Source organism: Rhineura floridana, chromosome 11, assembly GCF_030035675.1.
Source record: "Rhineura floridana isolate rRhiFlo1 chromosome 11, rRhiFlo1.hap2, whole genome shotgun sequence".
In the NCBI taxonomy this organism is placed as follows: Eukaryota; Metazoa; Chordata; class Lepidosauria; order Squamata; family Rhineuridae; genus Rhineura; species Rhineura floridana.
In genome coordinates, this window is record NC_084490.1 from 57,045,298 (window position 1) to 57,056,563 (window position 11,266).

Genomic DNA, 11,266 nt, shown 5'->3' on the forward strand with positions numbered 1-11,266 from the left:
CTCCAACTTTGTGAAAGCGTTCAGAGTTTTCATGGCCAAAGAACCAGTGGAAGCTGCAGGCACCAGTGACGATGATGGTGATAACCAGGAGGAGGAGGAGGCTGAGGTGGAGTTTGTGCCTATCTGTGAGATCCTGGACACAGGACCTGAGGCAGAGGAATAAGCTGCAGACTCAGGAGAGGATTTTGTTTTACCACCACACCAGAGATGTGCTAGCCACACCCTCAACCTTGTGGCAACACAAGACATAGAGGCCATGCTTTCTGACTCCTCCAAAAGTAGTCTTCTTGGTCCTTTCAAGAAACAGTTTTGTTCCTTGATGGGAAAGTGCAGCAAGTTGTGGTCCAAGCAGAACCAGTCAGCCCAGATTGCTGAGTATATCCATGCGCAATGTGGTGTGTATCTGAAGGTACCGAATAAGACCAGGTGGAATTCCACCTTTGATACGTTGAAGCAACTACATGAGCTCCTGTCAACTGTGCCACTAAAAATGCATGCCATAATGGACCGCTGCTCCTTGTCCAGGATCACAGCTGCTGAGATTGAAGTGGTACAGGAATACACAGAGATTATGGAGCCACTAGCCCAGTCCCTAGATATCCTGCAACAGGAGAACGGCATGTTCATGGGGTATTTGCTACCAACGCTCTGCAATCTGGACCGCAAGTTAGAAGGACTGGAAAACAAACCTGAGAGGTACACATACTGTTTTCAGCTGCTGAGAGGTGTGCGCAAAGCCCTAAGAAAGCGGTTTGCAGCTATCTGGGAGGACAAGAGGCTTCTTCTGGCAGCCTGCCTACACCCTCGCTTCAAACTAGATTGGTTGGAATCGTGTCAGGCCACCACCCATACCAACAAGTAAGAACATTAGGGAAGCCCTTTGGGTGGATTACTCCAAGGGAAATGTTGTCTCAAGGGAGGCATCAGAGGGCTTAAGGTGGTAGGCAGGGGCTGGGCCTTTTCTTCCTGGGGCTCCTCATCACAACCTTGGGTTGCTGCAGGTAATCCTTAAGGGTCTGCTGTGCTGCCCCATGAGTGTGGTGACTTGGTCACCTTCCTACCTTCCATGTCATCATCCACAGGCTCAGGCTGGACCCTGAACCAGGGGACATGACAAGCATCAGGAAATGAAGAGCAGATGATGGTTTCCTAACATATATGTGTTAACATATCCTCTCTCTTTCTTAGATACACAATGGAAGCCTTGTTGAAAGCTGAAATAAAGATGGGTGTACTTAATGAGGACAGTGATCAGTCTTCAGATAAAGACCAGGAAGGAGATGACTTAGAAGATGACTTCTTTAACTTTCTGCCCCAGGGCAAGAAGTCAGCAGTGGACACTGCTGAGGAGAAACTGGTGAGGTACCTGAGGTCTCCCAGCAGGGAAGTGTCATCACTCCATGGCTTTCCACGTGTGCTGCGGTGTTTTTTGCAGCACAACACAGGCATGCCTTCAAGCGCCGCAGTAGAACGCCTGTTCAGTACTGGTGGCAATGTAATGACTGTAAAAAGACATTCCTTGTCTGACATGCTCTTTGAGCATCTTGTTCTTTTGAGACATAACAGAAACATATTATAAAATAATAATAATAATAATAATAATAATAATAATAATAATAATATTTAATTTGTGTGTCGCCTATCTGGCAGATAGCCACTCTAGGCGACGTACATTAAAATGGGATAAAATACAATAGTATCAAATGCAGGAAAGATATATAACCACCACTCAAGCAAATCAGAATGAATGCTTAATAAACAGGTTATCGGGAGGAGCCTTCAAATAGCCAAACAAAAAGGTTCTAATAGGATCTAAAAGCATTTCAAGTGTAAAATTTGATTTCAAGAGTTGGGGTATCTTCATTGCTTGGGGGGATGTGAGATTCTGTTATGCCATTATGTTAATCTTATGGATAAATTTTTTTATTCTACTACCCCCTCTGTGTGTGTGTTTATTTTTAATATTGTTTTAGGCTTCTTAGATGTGCAGCAGCCAAGGCCAGCACCTTGTAGGAGTTTTTTTAAAAAAGTAACTGAAATGTAATTGTAGTGATTACTTTTGAGAAAAAGTAAAGTAATCAGTTACTTTCAGAGCAATTGTAATCGTAACGGTAATTACTACTTTTTTGGGCCAAGTAATTGTAACTGTAATTTATTACTTTTTAAAAGTAATCTTCCAAGCTCTGATCACCATGTCATCACCACAGTTTGTCAGGTTTATACGTGATGATACAGATTATTTTAATTAGGCCCACCTATAGAAAACTATGAGTTGCTGGCAGAGTCGGTGTCTGAGCTGCTGTTTACATATGTTATCAAATAATCCCATGATGTATAAAAATCATTTGTGAGCACTGAGTTTCTGCATGTACCCATTTGTTTAGTCAGTTGCTTGCCGAGGCTGTAGTCCAAATCTCTTTATGCCAATCTTGCAACCAATTTATTTTATTTTTAGGATTAAACCAACTCAGTATTTTGTGTAGAAAATATTACAGCATCCTGTCTAGTAGTGGAAAGAAACTGGTGCAATTATCAGTTCTGCCTTAATGAAGCATGTGTGCAAAAGTGGGGGAAAGTTTTAATCTGAGAAAGATTGAATTAACATATGCCAGCACATTTGTCTCTGTTGTCTGTACAATCACAGTAGCAATGAGGAAGACGGCTCTGATTGGCAGGCAAGTCTGAGCACTCGTGTATTCATGTAGCATGACAGATCTATAAGGAACCAAAAGGCCACTTAGTGACATTTAAAATACTTGCCCAAACACAGGATATTCTAGGCACTCATATTTAGCAGGATTGAACTCCCTGTGGATCAGCTGATGTGTGAAGAGTTCAATCCTGCTTTCTGTAGGGGGTGGGTGGGTGCACCAGCAAATTCCCTGTTGGGAACTCACTTGTGTGCCTGAAGTGAGCAGAATTGAACTCCCCACCAATCAACTGATGGGCAAGGAGTTCATTCCTGCTTTTGGCGCATCTCTGTCTGTTCCATACCTGATGTCACATGTGAGGTCTAGTGTGGGGCAGTTGGTTTGGGGTATAACATCCTGGTGATCTAAATTTGGCCCATGGTCCAGAGGTTTCCCACCCCTCGTCTAGAGAGCAGGCTGCTCTTTCCCCCAATATCAGCCTATGTAGTTTTGACCACGGCAGAGAGCAGGTACACTGCAAAAAGTTGCCTGCAGAGCAAATGGCTCCGGGTGACTCAAACAAGTGAGCCAAGCCACATACCCTGCAGGGAATGGGAGCTTCCAGCATTCCCTTTGTTGTTGTTATGTGCCTCCAAGTCGACTATGACTTATGGCGACCCTATGAATCAGTGACCTCCAAGAGCATCTGTCATGAACCACCCTGTTCAGATCTCGTAAGTTCAGGTCTATGGCTTTCTTTATGGAATCAATCCATCTCTTGCTTGGCCTTCCTCTTTTTCTACTTCCTTCTGTTTTTCCAAGCATAATTATCTTTTCTAATGAATCCTGTCTTCTCATTATGTGTCCAAAGTATGATAACCTCAGTTTCATCATTTTAGCGTCTAGTGATAGTTCTGGTTTAATTTGTTCTAACACCCAATTATTTGTCTTTTTCGCAGTCCATGGTATCCACAAAGCTCTTCTCCAACACCACATTTCAAATGAGTTGATTTTTCTCTTATCCGCTTTTTTCACTGTCCAACTTTCACATCCATACATAGAGATCGGAAATACCATGGTCTGAATGATCCTGACTTTAGTGTTCAGGGATATATCTTTACATTTGAGTTCTCTCACAGCTGCCCTCCCCAGTCCTAGCCTTCCGATTTCTTGACTATTGTCTCCATTTTGGTTAATGATTGTCCCAAGATATTGATAATCCTTGAGAAGTTCAGTGTCCTCATTGTCAACTGTAAAGTTGCATAAATCTTCTGTTGTCATTACTTTAGTCTTCTTGACGTTCAGCGGTAGTCCTGCTTTTGTGCTTTCCTCTTTAACTTTCATCAGCATTTGTTTCAAATCATTACTGGTTTCTGCTAGTAGTATGGTATCGTCTGCATATCTTAAATTATTTATATTTCTCCCTCCAATTTTCACACCTCCTTCTTCTTGGTCCAATCCTGCTTTCCGTATGATATGTTCTGCGTATAGATTAAATAAACAGAGTGATAAAATACACCCCTGTCTCGCACCCTTTCCAATGGGGAACCAATCAGTTTCTCCATATTCTGTCCTTACAGTAGCCTCTTGTGCAGAGTATAGGCTGCGCATCAGGACAATCAGATGCTGTGACACCCCCATTTCTTTTAAAGCATTCCATAGTTTTTCATGATCTACACAGTCAAAGGCTTTGCTGTAATCTATAAATCACATAGTGATTTTCTTCTGAAATTCCTTGGTCTGTTCCATTATCCAACGTATATTTGCGATATGATCTCTGGTACCTCTTCCCTTTCTAAATCCAGCTTGGACGTCTGGCATTTCTCGCTCCATATATGGCAAGAGCCTTTGTTGTAGAATCTTGAGCATTACTTTACTTGCCTGGGTTATTAAGGCAATAGTTCTATAATTACTGCATTCCCTGGGATCCCCTTTCTTTGGAATTGGGATGTATATGGAACGCTTCCAGTCTGTGGGCCATTGTTTAGTTTTCCATATTTCTTGACAGATTTTAGTCAAAATTTGGACTGATTCAGTCTCAGTAGCTTGTAGCAACTCTATTGGTATGCCATCTATTCCTGGTGATTTGTTTCTTCCAAGTATTTTAAGAGCAGCTTTCACCTCACATTCTAAAATTTCTGGTTCTTCATCATATGGTTCCTCCGTGAATGAATCTGTCATCCTGTCATCTCTTTTATAGAGTTCTTTAGTGTATTGCTTCCATCTTCCTTTTATTTCATCTCGGTCATTCAGTCTGTTCCCCTGTTGATTATTCAACTTCCCTACTCTTGGTTTAAATTTCCCTTTCATTTCTCTAATCTTTTGGAATAGGGCTCTTGTTCTACCCTTTTTGTTGTCCTCTTCTATTTCTATACAGTAACTATTGTAATAGTCCTCTTTGTCCCTACGTACTAGTCGCTGTATTGTTGCATTTAGGGTTCTGACTGTGTTTCTATCTCTTGCTTTTGCTTTCCTTCTCTCTTTAACCATTTGAAGAGTTTCTTCAGTCATCTATTGGGGTCTTTCTCTCTTTTTAACTAGAGGTATTGTCTTTTTGCATTCTTCTCTGATAACGTCTCTGACTTCATTCCATAGTTCTTCTGGTTCTCTGTCAACTAAGTTTAAAGCCTCAAACCTGTTCCTTATTTGATCTTTATATGCTTCTGGGATGTTATTTAAATTGTATTTTGGTGTTATGATTGCTTTGTTGGTCTTCTTCAGCTTTACTCTGATTTTTGATACGACCAGTTCATGATCTATACCGCAGTCTGCTGCTGGTCTTGTTTTTGCAGAAAGTATGGAACTTCTCCACCTTCTGCTTATATAATCAATTTGATTCCTATATTGACCATTTGGTGATGTCCACGTGTATAGTCGTCTTTTCGGTTGTTCAAAAAATGTGTTCACAAGAAACAAATTATTGGCTTCACAGAATTCAAGAAGTCTTTCTTCTGCTTCGTTTCTGTCTCCTAGGCCCCATTTCCCCACAATTCCTAATTCTTCTCTGTTCCCTGCTTTTGCATTCGAATCCCCCATGATTATCAGCACATCTTGTTTTGGTGTGTGAACAATTTCTTCCTGTACTTCTGCATAAAATCTCTCCAATTCCTCTTCTTCTGCATTTGCCGTCGGAGCATAGACTTGGATGGTGGTTATGTTGATAGGTTTCCCATTTAATCTCATTGATATCACTCGCTCAGACCTTGCGTTGTAGCTCCTAATTGCTCTTGCTACATCACTTCTCACTATTAAAACAACCCAATTTCTTATTTTCTCATTTCCTGCATAAAATATTTTGTAGTTGCCTGATTGGAAATGTCCCATTCCCGTCCATTTTAGTTTGCTCACACAAAGTACTGTAATGTTGATGCGTTCCATTTCTTGCTTGACAATTTCTAACTTTCCCTGGTTCATGCTTCTCACATTCCATGTTCCTATTGTGTGTGTCATACAACTCCGGACTCTCCTTTCACATCTGTGTGCATCAGTCTCTGGGCTTCCTTTCAGCTTTGACCCAGCTGCGTCATTAGTCACAGCGCTACTCGTACTTGTCCTTTGTTCTTCCCCAGTAGCTCGCTGAGTGCCTTCTGACCTGGGGGTCTCATTTTCCAGCACTGTCTCTTGTTGCATTTTGGATACTCTGTTCATAGGGTTTTCATGGTAAGAGATATTCAGAGGTGGTTTGCCATTGCCTTCCTCTGAGTTTGGATGCATCTTAGTCTGGTGTTTCAGCTTTGACCATTCCGCCTTGGGTGCCCCTGCTAGGAGTCTAGCCTCTAGGTCTAGACTCCTGACGGCATTGCTCTCAGCTTCTTCAACACACTCAAACCCCCTCACCACGTTAAGGTGTTTCCCTTGGCTTTGCCATATTTGGAATTAGCTTAGACAGGAATATTTCCCTCCAGTAGGTCAGATTGCAAACTTTCTCCCCACCCACTCTCACCCCCCAGCCTCCATCATGTGTGGTTCAGGTTGATTGTTAACAATGGAGCTGGCACATATGTAATGATTGTGTCTCAGCTAATGTACCCTCAGGTACCCACTTTTAGGGCTTAACTAGAATGATTTCTCACTTTCTATCTTCAAGGAACCTTTCCAGCACCAATTGATAGCATAGGAGCTGCTTTATATCAGATTATTTGTTCCTCTAGCCTAGTATTGTCTCTCCAGGTCTCAGGCAGAGATCTTTGCAAAATTTGCTATCTGACTCTTTTAATCGAAAGTGCTAGGGACTGAATCTGGGCCCTTCTGCATGGCAGACATGTGCTCTGCTCTTGAGCTATTCTCCCTGTTCTCTCTTCACCTTCTCAGTTCACATGGGGTGCTGTGATTGGAGAGTGTGCCCTCAAAGACACTTCAAACTCTCCTGCAGGCTGCAAGAGAAGATCAATAAAGGTGGGCAGGCTGTCTTTAAGGAAAGTTCTGAAGATCACATGTTTGATCTTTAATTGAGAAAGATCAAAGAAGAGTTTACTGGAACAGTCCGAGAATTACTGATTGAAAGTTTAAACAACAGCTCAGCCCTGGAATTTGTTTGCCGTGCTAGAGGTTTATCCTGGTGTGTAGAACACTATACTACTGAGAGTTCCTATGGCCACATGCAGAGTTCACTTGTGTTGCCACAGAATAACTACAGCTTCATCACAGGACTGGGGTTAGAAGGAAGGGCTTTCAGGTTAGATGGTAGTGTTTTTAAGTAGTCTTGAGCCCCAGCACCTCTTATTTGTTGTTGAAGTTATGCACTGCCTATTTTGTGGCTTACTTACAGTGCAAGTCTAACCATGTCTACTCAGAAGTAAGTCCTTTTGAATTCAATAGGGATTACTCCCAAGTAAGTGGGGTTAGGATTGCAGCCCTATGCTACCACTCCCTTCCTGACTCAAAATTCCTTGTGATTGCAAATTCTTGCTTTCCGTTTTATGCTAAGCCGGATGGGTCAGCACAATTCTTTTCTAGAGTGACTCCACCCTTTGGCAATCCCTTTGGACGTCTGTTCCCCTTCCATAATCCTATAGATCACCAGTCCTCTCATCGAATACACAAGGAAACGCCCCTCTGCAGGCAGCCTATCTCCAGCCAAAGGTTCAGAGGCCCTCAACTGGCAGGCATCCAAGATCATGGAATTTGTTCCAGCAGCCTTTTAGTTCCAGCAAGACACTTTGCTTGAATCTCTCCTCCAGATAAGAGCTGGAATTCACCCAGCACAGGAGAAATGAAAAGGCAATACTGTCATTTTTCCATGGAAAAATTGAATATTTTAAATGTTTTTTATTATGTAAACCACATATCAAAATGGTCACAGGGCTAGTTCTATAGTCAGATAGGATCCATCCCACCCGGAGCAATGCATTCTTTCACTGGGTGCGCATATGCATGCCCCTGCATAGATGCACAGTCTTGGGCTGTAAACACACTAGTCGCCTGATCAAAGTGTTTCCATTAGCCACACCTGGAGGGGGAAAGGGTTGATCTGCCGATCAGCTGCAAAATCTCTTTGAAGCTGAATTTTTTAAAAAATGCACTCAAGGTGCTCCCACCAGGTAAAAAGGGGTAGGGTTTGATTAGTTTTGTGTGCCCCCATTTCCAGAAGAGAGAGGTGGAGATGCACTGGATCCAGCAGAACAGTGAGTGTTCTTGGGCTGCAACCCTGCAGAGTGAGGCTTCTTGAATCCCACTGAAGTACCTGGACCCTAAGCAGCCTATGTGCATTCTTGATCTCTTCCCACAGCACACGAATGATCCTGTAAAACCATCTGTTAGCCATGAAATGAAGTCAAATCCCAAAATCTACACGAGGGCAACAAAACTGTCACAAACAGCGTGCAATCTTTTTGAGGTCTCTTTTATCAGGCTTCATGGTAAACTTCTGGGCCTCTCTATCCAGACTTTGGGATTCTTCCCAAGCTAAGCCCTTCCCCATGCTATGATCCTCCCCATTCCTGCTCTGCACCTTCGGAGTGCTTTTGTCGGGCTGGAATGTCTCCTTCAACTGAGCTTGTCTGGGTGGAGAGATGTGGGGCCAACTGGGGGTTGAATGTAGAAACCTCTGACATTTTGCATAGCTGGCATGGAGCCTCCTGTATGAAGGTAAAAGCTGCATTCATGGCTCCACCCACTTTTGCCTCTGGCCTCCCCTACGTCTGGATTGTCCATATGGGAATGCTGGCCTCAGGCTGAAAAAGTTTCCCCTCTTTAAGTGTTCTGGAGAATCTGAAAGCTTTTACACTATTTTGTCACTATTATACCTAATAAAGGTATTACCCTGATATGGATTTTGGACTTTTTCTTATGGGTTAACATGGCAACCTACTTTTGGTGTGTAATGAAGCAAGAACATTTTTTAGATAAAGACAGGTTCCCTTAAGTATGCAAAAAAAAAAAAAAAGGACCTGTACAGTGTAGGTTTTGCAAGATGTGCAGAATCAGCTTGCAGAGATTGTCTGGCAAAGTACTTTCCTATGACCTAGCAAACTCAGCAGTTGCAACATTTACTTGAATTGCCAGTGAAGCTGAAACTGATCAGAAGGAAGCCATCCGTTCAGGGGCTCAGATTTCACTGTGTGTTCAGAGGAAGAATGACTTAAAATCAGGCATTTCCTGCCCAGTGGGCTTGTTGCCAAGTTGACAATAATCTCTTGGCACCAACTTTGCCCCCTACAATTAGGACTTTTATCTAAACTGTAAAGGGGTAGTTGTTGCCTTAATTTGGTCCAGCAAAAACAACAGTCTGCGGCACCCAAATTAATCTAGTATTTCTTCTGAGCATAAACTTTTGTGGCCCAGAGTCTGCTTGTCAGAGGCATGAAGTGTTATTGGGGCAGGTACAATGGAAAATATATTACAAACAGTGGAGCCAAAGGAGTGCTGGCTCTAAGAATTTGGGGGCCCTCAGACATAGAACCCTCAGTGTGTCCCCTCCTAATCTGGGAGATGCAGGACATGTAAACTAAGAATTCTCTTAGGCTGCATTTGATCTTGAATACTCTGTGCAAATAGTAACACTGTTAGGGTAATGGGCCCTCTACTGGTCTTGGGACCCTGGCATATGCTCAATTGCCTCCCTCTGGAGCCAGCCCATAGCCAAAGGCCATGATAATTATGAAGATCAGCAGGCCTATGATGTTTCTAGAGAAAGCTACACAAGATAAGAACAGTAATATTTCACAAAGGTGGAATTTGGTGGTAAGGTTGTTGCTTTGCACTGGCCCTACATGTGTGCCTTTAACAACAGTCTGACATGCAGAATAGCTGGTGGAACTTTTCCTGAAGTGAAGAGAAAACAACTGGAAAAGCTTTAGTCCCTGAGTTTTTATTTTTTGCACACGAGGCTGTTAAAGGCACAAGAGCACAGCCACTAAATGGCTGCAAGCCTAGACATCTCACCAGGCTGTTGCAATGAGCACACAGCCTCACATATTTTTGTGTCCCAGCTGCTCAGCTGTCATTCAAATGGTCTTGTAAAAAGGAAGAGGGAAAAAAGAAAATAAAAATGGGGTGAGGGAATGGCAAAAAGGAAAATGCTTGTTATTTCTCCTGGCTAGCACTTCCCATTACTCACTGTGGCTATACAGTATACCATCTCCAGTGATAAAAGTTCAGCCAATACATTCCTCCCTCTGACATGAGAGAAAGGTTGTGTCAGGGATGGGAGGAGGGCCAGGCCAGGCCAGCACACAGGAGTGCAGAGATAAGAGCTTTCACCCTCCATCATTAACCATTAACACCTACTGAAAAAGCCAAAAAATGCATGAAGCTGCCTATGAAGCTTTGAAGGACTCTGTGCACAATTTCTTGCCCAAGGTATCCTCATGTGTAATATAACCAGAATCATGCCCTGTGACTCAAAAGTACTGTAACAGAGACACCACTGCTGCTCCATCTGCAGTGAAGGATGATATCTACTCTTCCCTGTCTGTCTCTTCCTTTGATATGAGCAGGCAAAGAGCACCGTTTACGTTTAGAGACTCTATGCTACCAAGTCCTTTGTGAGTTTTTGGTATGTGAGTTTTTTTGCCTATGCAAACCACCCCACTTGATCCTGTCTGGAAAACGCTTAAACTGGACTTGCACTAGCTGCAGAATTAATCTGGAAGTGAGGAAAATAAGGCTGCCTGGATCTTGTTGCGCCCCTCCCCCTTTGCTGCCTGTGAACCTTACAAACTGCAGGTGTTGCTTACTAATAATTCATGAGAGATGTTTGTTTTGTTTCTAGTTGATGATGACCCTGGCAAGCATCCAGTTACAGCCATAAGGTCTAGTCACATGACTGTTCCCCTGGGAAATGGAATACACTTTCTGGCTCAGAGGCATCAGGTGGCCAGTTATGGAGGCCAGCCCTGCAAACAGCAGCGCTTGGAGGCCTGGCCTGATCCAGCTAATAATTTCCTCTGGATTGTGCCCTGTGTTTTGCCAGCCTGGTTTATCACCACAGATGTCTCCATCTGCAGCCTGAGGGAGGTATTTAGTAAATGAACCCATAAACTCCACAAGCTCCACATGGCTACAGCTCACGTTTGCAAACAAATCTCTCTGTGAGTGTGCGGCATTTCTCTGTTTTAGAAGAACTGCTGAAGGAAAAAGCCAGTTTGTGTTTTTGTGCATTGACAAGAAATGATGGAAGGGTGCTGTCTCCTCAC

The 11,266-nt window shown here is 43.1% G+C and overlaps 1 protein-coding gene across 1 annotated transcript; it reads left to right on the forward strand.

Annotated features, from left to right (window-relative positions):
• LOC133366559 (uncharacterized) lies at positions 1-1,891 on the forward strand. Its single transcript, XM_061589790.1, has 2 exons — positions 1-858; positions 1,189-1,891. The coding sequence occupies exons 1-2, from the start codon at positions 257-259 to the stop codon at positions 1,577-1,579; spliced, it is 993 nt and encodes a 330-aa protein (XP_061445774.1). The 5' UTR covers positions 1-256; the 3' UTR covers positions 1,580-1,891.
• The last annotated feature ends 9,375 nt before the right edge of the window (positions 1,892-11,266 follow it).